Source organism: Phoenix dactylifera, chromosome 1 (assembly GCF_009389715.1).
Source record: "Phoenix dactylifera cultivar Barhee BC4 chromosome 1, palm_55x_up_171113_PBpolish2nd_filt_p, whole genome shotgun sequence".
Lineage (NCBI taxonomy): Eukaryota > Viridiplantae > Streptophyta > Magnoliopsida > Arecales > Arecaceae > Phoenix > Phoenix dactylifera.
The window spans coordinates 661087-676883 of NC_052392.1; the positions used below are offsets into that span (position 1 = coordinate 661087).

At 39.9% G+C, this 15797-nt stretch overlaps 2 protein-coding genes and 1 pseudogene across 4 annotated transcripts; 2 read left to right on the forward strand and 1 right to left on the reverse strand.

Moving 5' to 3' along the window:
- Positions 1-378: 378 nt before the first annotated feature.
- LOC103721587 (tRNA:m(4)X modification enzyme TRM13) lies at positions 379-6605 on the reverse strand. Of its 2 annotated transcripts, XM_008811852.3 has the most exons (9): positions 6430-6605; positions 6268-6324; positions 5878-6183; positions 5525-5795; positions 3828-3885; positions 2575-2661; positions 2320-2451; positions 1167-1302; positions 379-696 (listed from the first exon to the last, which is right to left on the reverse strand). In XM_008811852.3, exons 1-9 carry the CDS (start codon positions 6579-6581, stop codon positions 468-470), a joined length of 1428 nt encoding a protein of 475 aa, XP_008810074.2. In that variant the 5' UTR covers positions 6582-6605; the 3' UTR covers positions 379-467. The 2 variants fall into 2 exon arrangements, with proteins under 2 accessions (XP_008810074.2, XP_008810075.2); XM_008811853.4 differs by lacking the exons at positions 379-696; positions 1167-1302 and adding an exon at positions 1322-2100.
- Positions 6606-9525: 2920 nt separating this feature from the next.
- On the forward strand, positions 9526-10341 carry LOC103721586 (annotated as a pseudogene).
- Positions 10342-11554: 1213 nt separating this feature from the next.
- LOC120106959 (ran-binding protein 6-like) lies at positions 11555-13320 on the forward strand. 2 transcript variants are annotated; one of them, XM_039120132.1, is made up of 5 exons: positions 11555-11744; positions 12067-12149; positions 12308-12353; positions 12881-12955; positions 13045-13320. In XM_039120132.1, the coding sequence occupies exons 2-5, from the start codon at positions 12094-12096 to the stop codon at positions 13228-13230; spliced, it is 363 nt and encodes a 120-aa protein (XP_038976060.1). In that variant the 5' UTR covers positions 11555-11744; positions 12067-12093; the 3' UTR covers positions 13231-13320. The 2 variants fall into 2 exon arrangements, with proteins under 2 accessions (XP_038976060.1, XP_038976026.1); XM_039120098.1 differs by lacking the exon at positions 11555-11744 and having other exon boundaries at positions 11751-12149.
- The last annotated feature ends 2477 nt before the right edge of the window (positions 13321-15797 follow it).

Below are 15797 nucleotides of genomic sequence, written 5' to 3' on the forward strand. Positions count from 1 at the left end.
TCAGTCTCAGTCTTGAGCAGGATGCCACCAGTAAAGAAGGCACTAGTCATTTTCCATGGTTATTCACTTGACCCACAAATGATGTTGGTCAAGTTAATGGGATCTGAAGCCCCGTCGAAAGCTATCCTGATAAGCCTACTGGTGATTGTGTGTATGAGAGTCTCAAAAATTGGATCGTCATGACAAACATTAGGTCTAACATTCTTTTGCACATAGTAGGCCAAACAAGTGCTTTCATATCATCCATTTTGCGAGACCAATAAATTCACATTTCAAATACTCAACAGCCATATGAAATGGTACTGTTCAGCAATCGTGGCTGGGCACACATCTCTTTCTGAATCAAAATGCCTAAAAAGAAACAGGCTTAAAACCACCTTGCTAAAGATCATAAGTCAGATATATTGCTCTAAGATAATATCAAAATTTCAATTTTCACCAGCCCATGAAACTGCTCGGGAAATTGTTTATAATTTAAACCTACTTTTAGCAATTAGCAAATGATTCTCGGGAGAAATATTTGATGAGACATACTTTACAAGCTGTGCATCTAACCCATGTTCTCTCAGCCACAACAACCTCCCAGTATCGATTATCTCTTTGCACATAAAACCCAAGATGGCTCTGTCCACAGCTGGCATATTTCGTATAGCTTCTTCGACACCTCTGTCCTCAAGATCAGGTTCATTTGGCTCGCTACATAAGATGCCAGGACAAGGAAAAGCTAAAAGTCAGGTTAGAGAGATGAAAATGCATAAGCTTCAGATGATTAGAAAATTGATATATTTGAATTCTGCATCCATATTCTCATTTACCACCAGTCATTTTAAGAAATCATGTTCCCTAATATTTTATCTAAATGCTCAATTTCGCTAGAACCTCATAAGTTTAAAAAGAAAAGTATAGTTACTACAGAAGTCAATTTGACAAATAATTAATGGGTTTGCTTAACGGGTGGTTGATGTATTAAAATCATGTAACCAACCATGTACTAAATGGTTTATTGCTCCATCAACTCCAGTAATAGAACGTGACTTCTCAATTGCCAATTCTCACAACTGTCACCAAAGATAGAGGTTTCTTGATTTGTTTGAAAACCAAGCCACATTTTCAGCAAAAAAAAAAAAGAAGAAAAAAAACAAGCCACATTAGACAGGTGAGTCTACCTGGTGTTTAGATGTAATCCATCTACCATGTTAGAAAGCTCATAGCTATGATCAGCATCTACGGCCCAGCTGCTAAACCATGTCATAGCATGGAAGTCATCCTTTGTAATCCCCCGATCCATCAGAAATTTTGTATCTGCTTTCAAAATACAGAACATGACTACTAAGGGGATTGCATTACAGAATCAGACCATGTAATCAAAAAATGACAAGCAAAACTTCAATTACTTTAGGACCTCTTTTTTTTTCTTTAAATGACAGCATGAAAATAAGATTCTTATCACTTTAGCTTCTTATTGAGAATCGAATAAAAAGTTGAACAAAGATTTCTGGAATTTTGCTTTTTTTTTTTGGAACAGATTGCATATTCTTTGTTCATGTCAGATTCCCGTGGGCCATCCCCCAGCTTGGAGAGGGAGAAGGCACAGGTGCGCCGAATGTCGTACTTCGCATTTGGAGGTTAAGATGAGTGATGACTTTATATCCTAGCAATGTAAACATAGACTACATGATTTCATGGTTGATTTATATAGGTCCCAGATGAGAACTGATATACAAAGTTAGAATGTCGTACTTCGCATTTGCAGGTTAAGATGAGTGATGACTTTATATCCTAGCAATGCAAACATAGACTACATGATTTCATGGTTGATCTATAAAGGTCACAGATGAGAACTGATATACAAAGTTAGAAGACCCCAAATGTGTGAGATGCTATGCAGATACACATTTTTATAATTTTGAACATTCTAGTGAAATAAAGATGAAATAAAAGTGCAGATTCCATGTGGACTCCTCTGTTATGCTTTCTTATTGCAATTTTCCCCATGACAACAGCAGCAGCAACAATAATCTCTAAAAAGGTGTAAGGTCTTTTAGCATTGCATGATGATTGTGCAGATTTTTGTATAATTTCAGTACATAACATACCCTCCTGGGAAAAAAATATTGTGAAGAAATCAGTATGTGAAGCTTAAAGGAGCCATCTCATGCAAATGCAGATATTAAAGGTTCCGACAATGAAAGGCTTAGTTGTGGATCATGTTATAACATCTTAGTAATTTATAGCACATGAACATTAATGAAACAGAAACCAAAACATTGGAAAACAGAAAAAAGTGAGACAAAGATGGAATCAAGAAAAAGAAATTACTTGAATAGTGCTTCCACCGGCAAAGATGGTGGCAGCATGTTGCCAGGGCAAGGCCTTGCAGATAAGAATTACTTGAGAACCCTCCCTTATTTTGATTATATTGCACAGTGAGACAACACCTCATGGTCAGATCTGCACAACATTTATTTACTCAGTTCTCTGATCATGAATTTACCAATGGCTTCTAGGGAAGAAATTCATGAGTATATCCAAAACACATTAAGTTGCTGGTCTCTTATCAACAGTAATGTTCACCTGTTGCTGGTCCACAGAGATGCTTTCCAATGGCCAGATATGGTATGCCCCTCAAAGATTCTACAGCATGCAAGTTCAAATCCTCTACTGCAAAGCAATAAAGATCTTAATTATCAGAAGCAAGGACATGATGCAGTTATCATAGAGTATATAAATAGTGTGCTCTCTGTAACATTTAGTAGTGAAACAATGTATGAAAATCAGATTTGATGCATCACGTGCGTATTTTTTTAACATTCATGGGACATCATAGAGACATGCTGTTAAAATTATTGGTTGAAAAGCTAATCTAAGTTTCACTTTGTACATTCCAATCCTAAGAAACCCTCTTTTTCCTTTTTTAGGAAAAATCCTAAGAAACTTGTTACTACAAGCTGGAGTTGGATTTTGGAGAAGACATGAAACCTTATTGTTCTACTTAAGATTAGCATTTCTTGCATAAGGTTACTCGTGGCAGACTTGTAATGTCAGAGTATCTTCATCTAATCAGTTCATGCGCATCTCTTTATTTCCTAGAACATTAAATTCATATTTTACCTATTATATATATTTTTTATTTTAGGAAAACCTAAGAAATGATGGACAAAAATCAACAACTACCAAATATTCAAAAGCTACAGTGTTACTGATCAGTGAATTGCAAAGGGCCACTCATCTATGTTTTTATCTGTAGCCACTCATGAATTTTTTATCTCATCTATGTTGTTGTCTGTAGCCACTCAGATTTATTCTGTGTTGCCCCTTAAGTTGATACATTTTCCATTTCCTATCATTTAAAAATTAGTTTTAGTTAGAAAGTTTGTGCAACGTACCTTACAAATACTACATAAGTTCAATAACCACTTAACTGTCTAATAATACATTAGGACAAATAAAATCATCTAAATGATTAAATATTGAGTATTTAACGATTGTTTTAACACTCATGATGCTTGATCAATAAAATGGTTGGTTAACACTTCATGTCTGTCATAAATAGATTGTAATGTATCAGAATCAATACGCCAATACTTCAAATGATTCTATAGAAGGGACATGCCTACTTTTGTTTTATGACCAAAAGTAGATGCTTGTGTAAATGGGTCAGTAGTGTCCCTATTATTTTCCTCTAGGAAGGGGGAGGGGGTTGCTATGAGTGAGGAAGACCAACAGAAAATACTTTGGTTGAAATAAAAACCACCCCCTATTTAGAAAAGAACACAGAACTATGCAACAGTGATAATCAAATGCATAACAAGTAATGGAAGTCTTACTGTCAATTCTCAAACGCTCTAAAATTATGCTTTGGCTTTGCCGCAGAGTTCGATCAGCCTATAAGTTATTTTCACACAATAAAGAAACTCATTATATGCCAACATATGACAAACAATTTAGCAACACACACAAAAAAAAAAATATTGCATAGGAGCTAGTAAATATTTGGGTTCAAAGTTCAATATCAACACATAAAAGGATAGGGAAGATAACCATAATCTAAGGAGAAAAAAACAATCCCTCAGATGAGTAGGATATTAAAATTTAATAGCATGACAAATTATTCCTAAAAAACGAACAGAGAAATGGAAAGAAGAAAGAAAGAAAATTGTTCGATCTCGATGATTTACATATGCAACCTTAAAATATATATTTAGAAGCATGGAAGGATGCATGTAGGCACGAGTGGACAGATGCATACATGCATGTGTGGAAAATGAAAACATGTATACAAGATGAATGAGGATAAAAGGAAAACATGGACTGGGAGCTTAAAAAGCACATAAAAAAACTACTAAACAAAAAAATAAATCAAGGTCCACGATACTGGTTCAGTACTTGCATCAGTACCATGGGGTGCAGTGTGGATGCAGGTCTGTTCAGCATACCAATACTCATTACGTGTCTAGTACAAAGTATCAATTCGGTATTGCTACGATACGACATGCCTAGCACAAGATGGGTACGCACCAGTACAACGGACCTTGGAATAAATAGTCTGAAAGTAGCATTTATAAAGTTACTAGTATGGAAACTTGCTGGAACTTAGAATGCATGGTCATATCTACATTATTAATGGGTGATTTTGTAGGCCAAAATACCAATTTTACCCCTACCGGATCAAAAAGGGGGAAGAACAAGTTTGTGTTCATTCAAAGTAAATGAAACATCATTCTTCTTTAATATGCTTCTCCTTATGCATATGACATGTACAAAATCTAAGTACTATTCTTTTGAGGCCATAGGGAGCAACGAACCTGCCACAATGGTATCATCATGCACGATAACAATTAAATAATATTTCTACAAGAAAGGGATATTGGATTTTGGTTGTAGGATTTGATCTGAGAACAAAAGGCATAAGATGACTTAGACTGATGAGACAAGGATTTGATATAGCCAATCATATTTGGGCGTGGATTGAAAAAAATAAATATCTGGAAAATATTCATATGGCAGACTGCAAAATATAAAACAGAGCCTTTTCAGGTAGGGTAATATTCATATATTCAAAAGATTTCAATGATATGTCGAGCTCACCATATAATATAGAAGTAGCAAAACAATGGAAAAATAATTGTAGAAATGATCACAAACTTGAAAAAGGCATACTCTTATCATCACTAGGTTTATTCTGTATAATGAAACTCCTTAGACTAGACAGCCTCTAACTGGATGTCTGAAAAAATAGATTGTTACAGGTAACAATATGTCTTGATTTATTATTAAGGTGAAAAAGAAAGGACCTGGGAATTTTTTACCATCATCTTATGGCCTAATAAGTTTCAAAGCTGCACAGTTTTCTCAACTTTATATCTATCCAGCATTTTTCCCCCTTTTTCCTTCTTCAAAACATCAAACTACATGGTATCACAATTCTGAAAGAAATCAGCTACAATTTAACCCAAAAAAAAATCCAAATAAAAAAAAAACTTTGCCCCAAGTAGGTAGATAAAAAGAAGATGGAAGGGCTGACCTTGAGCTTGTAGGACTTGCGTTCAACTAGAAACACCTTCCTTATCCCATAACAATCAGCAAGCATGTGAGTCAAATATCCCCTCCCAGCTCCAAACTCAACAACTGCGGGGACCTCTCGTTCCTCTCGATCCAAACCATCACTTAACTCACATTCCCCACAAACCACATCATTTGACTCCTTGGCTGGCTTTCTCAGGATTCCAAGCTGTTCCATGTTACCCAAAATCGACGCCTGCTGCAAGACATGCTTCTCCTGATACGGCAATCTCCTGCCCAAAATACAACACCACATCTCACATAACCACCTCCCCATCAATTCTTCAAAGATTCAAACTTTAGAAAGAAATCCACCTGTCCACCTGCTGCTTCAACCATTTATCGCAGGCATTGGGCACGACATATGAATCCTTCAGTCCCTCGACAACGGCTGAATGTATCGACTTGATCTTCTTCACAAGATCATGGAACTCCGTCACAGACAGCTTAAAGATAGCCCTCCTCTTTGCAGCAGAGCCCACATTCTCCTCTTCCAAGTCACCGTCGCCACCGCAACTGTTGATGCCTTTGGAGTAATAAGGCTGGGACTCCAAGGCTTGCGTCTGTTTCCTCAAAGGGCATCTTTTGATGTGAGATTCCAGGTTCTCATGAAGCACGGAGCTGAAACAAGAGGAAACGGAATCAGTAAAAGGGGCATGGAGGAGAGAATTGAAGAGAGATACAACTAGAGTGAGGATTTCTAACTGGGATGGATCGATGGGGCACGGCACCCGGGGAGAGGGGTTGTGATTGCCGCAGAACCTGAGGAGCAGAGAGAGAAAATAAGAACAGGAGATCAAATCTTAGGGCAACGCGAGTGATTCAAGGGAAAAAGAAGAGGAGGAGGGTTAGGGTTTTGGGTTTTACCGGGAAGAAGGAAGAGGAGCGTTGGCGCATAGGCGGCGCTTGTTGGGGAGCCAGAACTGGCATCGCCTCTCCATCTTTGCCTCTCCTACTGCACCTCTTCCGCCGCCACCGCGGCCGTTGTCCGGCGCCGCCGAGGACGGGAGGCACGACATGGCTCGGACTCTCGGTTCGAGCGGACCCTCGGTTCGAGCGGACCCTCTCTCAGTGTTAAAAAATTATATATATATATAGTAAATCACAAGACCACCCTAACATTATGTGCAAATTACACTTACATCCCGTACTTCGAAAAACCAATACGGCAATACCTATGCGTTGATATTTATTTTTAGGCTACAATTAATTAATCTCAAATAAAACCCAAATACTAAAATAAATTTATAAAATAATTAAAATTATTTTGAATAAAGAATAGCTTAAAAAAAGTGGGAAATTCTCTTCATTTATTTCCTTCTCTAATAACCAGTCTTCTATCCCTTCCTACATTATCTGCATTCTTCTTTTTAAGTGACATGGCCTCTTGCTTCTATGCACCTCAACTCTTTTGCTCTTATGTACCATCGGAAAAAAAGATTCTTCCTTTCCACTCGAAACCCGCTTTGCCCTCTCTCTTTCCAGCCCCACCACTCCATCCAATTCTGAGCCGGCCTACTGGAACCCTAAGCTTCTATTATTTGACATGCAGTTTATTAGGAACCTACTTGAATTTATTAGAGATTTATCAGATATTTATTGTTTGAAATTAATGTGCACATACACACATATGCACACAATTCCCATAACAAAAAATTCCCTCATTCCTCATTCTATAGACCATTTCTCACCTCATTGTTAGTTTTCAATATTGACCTTATTCTCGTTGTATCCAGGTTTATCAAGAATGAAAAGTTTTTTAAGGATTGAATTAGATAGTGTAGAAATCCAAGGTTGGATCGTGATCCTAGTAGCAATTTTTTAGTGGTTTCTGGGCATCTTCTTTTGATACGTGTGTTAAGTACCAACACTATTACGGTCATAGAAGTAATAAACAAGCCAAATAACTCCTATGATTTTATAACTCAAAAGGCTCAAAAGCCTAGTCACACATGCCCAGAGACTTAAAACTAACATATGGCACCTTCCACTATTTCTCTTCTCGACCATAAGCTTTTCATACTATTCTTGTTTCGATATCATACTTATCACCTAAATCTTTCATATTTATTGTAAACTAGGGCTTGCCTCAAAGAGGCAAAGGCGAATTTTTCGGTGTTATATATAGACTTGAATAAATAACCCCTCTCTCTCTCTCTCTCTCTCTCTCTCTCTCTCTCTCTCTCTCTCTGAGAGAGAGAAAACAATATATATATACACACACATATATACATACATAAATATTTTAATATTATAATTGTACTCACTTCTTGATGTCATCGTCTGCAGAATGTACCTCACGAGGCCACATGTCAAATGCTAGTTCGATCAAAATAAATTAAGAACGCTACCAAGCTTCACTCCGCTAACCCATCAATTTCATGCTTGCATCGATATATATAGCACTAGCATGAGAGTCATGATCTAACCATTCTTTCATGAATTGCGCCCATTCCTTCATCACATTTTCTCAAGGAACAGATGAGATAACTCGTACATGTGCTATTTTCAACCGTTTCTTCTTTGAGAGCAAGAACACCATTATTATCTGAAAAAAAAAGAAGCAGAAAAACTAGGATTGTCGGTCGATATCATAGAAGAGCATATTTTAGCTTGTATAATTATTGTGAGAATATATGCACGTGTGTGTTTAGCCCTACATCGGTTCTTTGTTGAATAGATTTTAGATACTTATATAGAATCAAGAAACCTAAATAATATCTTCTCGCTAGCCATTTTAGATAAGGTCCTGAGTTGTTATAAATGGCATCAGAGCGGATCTGGTCCATAACCTATATTGACTAGGAAATACTATAACATAAATCTATTAGGACTGACCACGGACCGATCGTGGTGCTTGATATTAGATTAAATGGATTTGAACTCTTAGCTTAACGAGGGCGTTAGAACTTAAACGAAAAAAGTATGTGGGATCCGCGAGGGCGTATGTTTAGTCCCACATCGGTTATTTGCTGGATAAATTTTGGGTATCAAGAAATCAAAATAATATTTTTTGGCTAGTCATTTTAGTCCCAAAGCAACAATGACAATGAAAAGACAAGGAAATCTCACAAGTCTGACAATGCGGCACCTATACCATATTCCAAGAATATGTTACCGGCGGGTTAGTGTTGGTCCTAATTGGCTAAAACCTTTAGAGATAGATGATCTCAAAGCATGCAAGCGGCCGGACAATTTGTTTTCAGTCGCTGCAATAAGCTAAGGAGACCTTTTGAATCATTCACTGGAAGAAGTTGCTGACAACCCAACACCAGCCGGCCTCACGCCCATGAAAACCATGGAGAGGCTTGGTCTCAAACAACGATAGACCCCAATGCCAGCCTCTAATATATATAGCATCCAACTTTACCATCCTCCTGGTATTGTCGTAAGGGTGCCCTTGTCGTTCACTCCACAGCATTTTTCCGAGTAGATTAAAAGAAAAAGAAACAGTGTTCGTTACCTTGTCCTCAAATAAAATGGTAAGCAGATTAAGCCGCTGTCGGCTTGGAACAAGTTGAACAAGCCCGGACAAAGTAGATAAGTTTCCACCCTCCATCCCATTCCAAAAAAGTTTCCATTTTCCAAGCCCATAAATACTCATCGGCAAACAATACCTCTTCATCACCTTCTGTCTTTAAGACAAAACTACTATCGCAGACAAACAAGATGAGTTGCTCAACTCAAATGCATCCAATGTGTTATGGCATGGTTTTCTTTCTTGCCATCTCAATGGTGGCCACGGCATCATCCCCGCCCTTGAAAGTAGGTTTCTATCGAAAGACATGCCCATGGGCAGAAGGAATTGTCAGGCGAACTGTAACCAAGGCCTTGGCACGAGATCCAGGGTTGGCTGCGAGGCTCATTCGAATGCACTTCCATGATTGCTTTGTTAGGGTAAGCAGCTTCGTTTTTTCCTCTTGTTACCATCTGCAGCATGTATGATAATGTTGATGATGATGAAACAACGTTGGCTGTGGGTGTGTCTCTCCTTCTCTTCAGGGTTGTGATGCTTCTGTGCTCCTGGACTCGATCCCAGGGCAGCCATCAGAGAAAGAAAGCTCGGCAAACAATCCAAGCTTACGAGGATTTGAAGTGATCGATGAGGCCAAGGCCGAAGTCGAAGCCCGATCGATGCCCCAAGACCGTGTCATGCTCCGACATCCTCGCTTTCGCTGCTCGTGACAGCGTCCGCAAGTTTGGGCTGATCGACTATGCCGTGCATGCCTTCTGGCAGACGAGATGGAAGGATCTCGCGGGAGTTTGAAGCAAGTCAGGAGCTCCCACGACCATTCTTCAATGCAACACAACTAATTGAGAGCTTTGCAAGTAAAGGGCTGTCCATGGACGAGATGGTGGCGCACTCTGGTGCTCACTCTGTAGGACGTACCCACTGCTCTAGCTTCACTGACCGGTCATACTTCATCAATGACACACGCCGGCAAGACCGTTCCATCAATAAAGCATTTGCTAGAAAGTTGAGGGCTAAATGCCCAAGATCGAGTGCTCGTGATGGATCGGTTCCTCTCGATGCCATGACGTCGATTCTTTTGGATAATGTTTATTCTAAGAATTTGATCGGTGGAAAGGGAGTCTTGACTTCAGATCAGACATTGCTACAGGTAACCCCTTGACTGCTGCATTGGTGAAGGATTATGCGTACCATTCAGCGGAATGGGCAAAGAAATTTGCAAGGCCATGGTTCACATGGGTTTGATCGATGTGCTCACTGGAACAAGAGGGGAGATAAGGAAGAACTGTACACTACAGAAAAAATAAGTTTTACCGACGCTTTTTTGCCGACGCTTTTCAGAAGCGTCGGCAATTTTTGGTCCAGCGTCAAACTTTGCCGACGCTTGTAAAAAGCGTCGGCAAAAGACGACGCTAATAAGCGTCGGTGTAGTCCCCTGCCTAAGACGACGCTAACAAGCGTCGTCGGAAGGCAACATTTCCCATTCCTAAATCCCAACAAGTCGTCTCTCTCTTTCCGTTTTCCCGGCCACCGCCCTCCACCCTCAACCCATTCCAGAGATCGAAGAGAAAACGGAACCCCCTCCCCATTCCTCGTCCATTCCGCCTTTCTGGCTCCCATCGCCGCCTCCCCAATGGACGTCCGCCGGAGATTCCCCCAGAGCGCAGCGGCCGCCAACCCGGAGGATACTTCCTACGTTCGCGGCCGGATCCAGGCGTCGGATGCCCTCCCGCTCCCTATCCGGCACACGAATCTCCTCTTCTCCGCCCTCTTCGCGGCCTCGCTCGTCATCCTGATGCGGCGGTGGCGCGAGAAGATCCGATCGTCGATGCCGCTCCACGTCGTCGGCTTCACCGAGCTCCTCGCCATCGTCGGCCTCGTCGCCTCTCTCATCTACCTCATCTCCTTCTTCGGTATCACCTTCGTCCAGTCCATCGTCTCCTCACACGACGAGGACGACTTCCTCCTCACCCCCGCCCCCACCGCTGCCTCTCCAGCCGCCGCCCCAACCCCCGCCCCCGCCCCCGCCGCCGCCCCCTGCCCCCTCCTCTGCGATGGCTCCCCTGCCCCCGGGAAAATGCCGGCCGTCACCGAGACAAATTTCCATCCATATCTCTAATCTGATCGATTGTGGTAATTATGACCAAAAGCCAATCAGCATTCAAGCATGCAAACCAAGCGTATTCAGCTTCATCCAGATGTGCATCTAGGTAGGTACCTGCCTTCCTTCTCTAGCAATCCCCAGGCATTTCTCACAAACAAGTCAAGACTCCAGCAATCATCGCCGCCGATGCAGACAAGAACACAAAATTAAAAGTTATTGCGAGTTATGGTATTATTAACTGAACGAACCCTTCCATCTGTCCAAGCAAGATGAATCAGTAGAAGGGTTTACAATGCACGGACGAGAAATTTCAGTTGCAGACATGATGGATAAAGTCTGAGTTTCCAGCCAAATTCAGATGATCCAGCTGAAACCGAGAGTATGTACCGCACCCTCTCACCACACATCTAGTCGGAGCTCACCAGTTGCCGGAGTGGTAGACACTCTCGCCAACCTTCCACCCAGGCACATCCTTCATAATTCTGGCCTCCTCTTCCAGATATTTCTTCCATTCTTTCACAAATCTACAAGCAAATCAAAGGACACCCAACAGGAGATTCATAAAAAGGGTCAGAAACCTACATATTATTAAAGAGCTGGTTTAAAGTAAGATGCAGTCCTCACCTTAAACTTATACTAGAACATGTCCTGTCTCTGTGTGCTTGAGAGCCAGCTCTTCTTCTTCTTTTTTCAATGTTCCAAATATGAAATTTATGATCCTTAAACTTTTTGACGCCACTATGATTTTTTCTCTTTATTGGGTGACTGCTTGAACAGTATCAATTAGTTTGCTTTTGTTTGTATAATCTGATGTATGTTGTGTGTAATGTGCCAAAACCCATGTTTGATCATATGTATATTCATGATCAATTTGTTCTCTGATTTAATTGTACTAAGAACCAGCCCTTTTCTTTTCTATTAATTGCAGGTCTACAAACGTAGCAATTTAATTTGCATGCAGCTTTATGAAAAAGATCTCTTGACCGATACATCATTTCTCCATATATACGGGTTTGCAGTTTTGCATTCTTATCCATTTTGTATAGGGAATCATTTTTCTCAAGATGACACTTTGCAGTGTTCTTTTTCTATATTAAAATATTGCTTTTACCGTACTTTGCCATTTGATTCTTCTCTCCTGATGGCATTTCTAACTGCATCATTGACAGGTTACAGGAGGCTGATTTCAACTCAAAGCAACTTGCTGTTGTTGCTGTAAGGACATCACCTAATCTACTTCAAATTGTATTTCAGTTTCAACATTGTTGGATTTAGATTTGTGATCACTTCTTTTTAGACATTGAGATGAACTCTGGCAGTGTACCGATCTTCTTATGCTACTAATGACCGATACTTTTATGGACTGAAGCTCATTTGTTATTAGTTTATACTTCAAATTCTTTATACAATATTGTCTCCTATAGATCCTTTAGACTTGAACCCAGTCTCTCAAAAAACTTATGCGCATCTTTTTTTGGGACAGCATGTTAGTGGCTAAGAATTTTGTGAGTTGTAATGCTTTGAGTTTTGATGTTGAGTCGTATACTGCTGTAACGCATGTTCTTGTTTTTTGTAGTTTAAGTCATGGATTTGATGGTCATTGTTGCCTTTTATTTTCATGCCTTTTCTTTTTCTAAAACTGTATCCATATCTTCAATAGTTGATTCTGTGAGTTCAGCTGATGATCTTATGATATATTAGTTGTTGTAATCTCACTCATTTAATTGATTATGTCATGCTAGGTAATGGAAGTGCTGATGACATTGCAAGGATCTCAGCTGGAGACAGACGACCCAATAACAAGTTACATGTTACAGGTATGTTTGAGATTGTTTAGCTTGAAATAGTATATGGTAGCCCATATGTCACAATGTCACATCATTTAATTCCTTGTTTTGTCTTGTAGGCATGGGCCAGACTATGCAAGTGCTTAGGACAGGATTTTCTTCCATACATGAATTTTGTAATGCCTCCATTGCTTCAGTCTGCCCAGCTGAAACCAGATGTAACCATTACCTCCGCAGACTCAGATGAGGATATCGATGAGTCAGACGATGATAGGTTTGTCTTTAATGCTGCAGCTCCTGTTTGAGTAGTTTGCAATTTTTTGTGACTTTTGGAGTAGGTTAATGTTTAATGACAATACTCGCCCGAGCAAGGAGCGGAGCAGAGCAGAGCTTAAGAAGACCAGTCTGTGGACAAGACTCGCCCGAGCAAGGAGCAGAGCTTGGTTGACTGGGCTCGCCCCAAGCTTAATGACAATATTGGAGAGATGATGATGCCGACCCTTGATACATATTGTAGATTGTGTACGTAGAAATTTGACTTGTATGTTTTTAGAATGTTTTTGAAGTACAATGTAATCAAATATGATAATATGAATGTAATCAAAGTTCTTGTTTGTAACGTGTATTTTGTTATATATGGAATTTAGTGTATTTGTTTTGTTAGAATTAAATGTGTACAGGGTATTAAAAATTACTTTTATAAATTTTTTTTTAAAAAAAAATTCATTTGCCGACGCTTTTAAGCGTCGGCAAAAGCCACCGGCACAATCCCGGCAAAAATGGCAGGCCTTTAACGACGTTTGCCGACGCTTAAAAGCGTCGGGTAAGGAAAAATAGTTAACGACGCTTAAAAACGTCGGCATAGGCCACCTTCGCCGACGCTTTAAAGCGTCTGTGTAGTCCAATAGTGCCGAGGTTGGTCGAAGTTTTCCGACGTAAGGGAAAATAGTTAACGACGCTTTAAAGCGTCGGCATAGACCGCCGACGCTTTCTTCACGCGTCGGCCTAAACCGGCTCCACTCCCACCTGCCCGACGTGGGAGCCACGCTTTGGGTAGCGTGGGTGAGAAACTCGCCGACGCTTAAAAGCGTCGGCATAGACCAAATATAGCGCCGGGAGATATCAATTATTTTGTAGTGGTAGGGTTGTGAACTAGGCCTGCAGCTTACAACTGGTTGTTATTCCTTCATTCTTTGTACTTGAAGTATTGATTCTTTTATTTAAGCACGATGATCTTTGCCTCACCATTAATGTTGTTTAGCGTTGAAATGTAGGATAATGTTAAATCTTCCACGAACTTGTTTTCATCTAGTGATTTTGGAGCAAATTAACTCTGAATTGAGAACACAGTTTCAGAACCACTAGGTTTTCTCGTAATATAATGGTCTTCCACGACAAGGGGAAAACCATTTCCAGGTATCCTCTCCAGCAAAACCCTAGCCTCCAATTCCGTCTCGCCATGCTGTCGCGGCACCGGATCCATCACCAGCAATTACCTAGCTTTATCAGCAACATGACTATGCGAAAGCTCCATATCTCGCCTCTTGTGGTTGATATTGCTCGGACTCAAGGTCATCAAGAATATCTATTGACCGATCCATGTATTCCAATTCCACTTGTGCAATGTGCAAGAAATAAGATCTGTAGCTGCAATAGATTCCCATTTTGGGAATATATACATATTTGTTTTCTTTCTCCTGAGATTAAATTGCTTTTCACTGGCCTTTGGCTCTTCTTCTACTGATCATGAGACCCTTCTCTTGCTATCATTTTGTGTCATGATTACCATCAAAGAGATCGGATTTAATATTTTCACTTTCTGAATGCCAGCTGAACGATTTACATTCCGCTGTTTCTGAGTGTTATGAATGTTTTAAAAAGTAAGAATTGCAGCAGTAAGAACAAATGGTACATGGGGTAATCTGGGAAGCAGGGGAGGATATGATTAATGGAGGGACCAGATTGGGCTGCCAGGAAATAGGATGAATTGAAGGTCTTCTTTTGGGAATCTCTAGATATTCAGAATTTCAGATGCAGGAGAAGGATGCCAATCAAGATGTTGATGGCAGCAAAGAATATATGTGGAAATTCTGCACTCGAAATCAAATTAGTGTTTGCAAAGGGAATCATTGCAATGGAAGATCTGGTGAATCCAACAAGCATTAGCCACTGTATTCCAAGTATGGGTTGATTGAAAAATTTCAGGAGTGCTATATATATAGCATTGCTTTGGATTCAGATGTATTGATTATGAAAGCTGTGAGGAGTGGCAAGATAGAACCTTCATGGGGATGGCAACCTATAGAAACAAAATTCAGGCGTGGTAAGTAAAGAATGCTCCTAAAGGCTGTTCATAGTCTATTCATATGACTAAACCTTGTCAACATAAATGTTAACCAGTAAATATGTTACAAAAGGTTCATTTCTACAAACTCTGGCCAGATATGGTTACTTTCATACTGAACTAGACTTTCTTACCTCGAATGACAATTTTTGAAGGAAAGGTTTCAAATAATATAACCAATAATTCGTTCAAGATGCCAGATTTGACAGAACAGCAAAAGTAATTGTTGGAGGTGAATTATAAATCTAACATACCTTAAATTCAGCTTCTCTGGTGCATCAAGAAATTGGAAGGTCTCAAGCTAAAAAGCAGTACAAGGTCTGCATATATCACCAAGCTGTGCTTCTATGATTGGCAGTCTTGCTCAGTTGCATGAGACTCTTCAAGCATTTTGAGAGTGCTTCTACTGAAAAATATGAGGAGATACAAAATGGAGGAAGTATGAGAAAGCATGATGAATATTCAGGATTGTCTCACTGTCTATCTATCATGGCCAATTCTCTTTATATTTGGATTACAACCTCATGA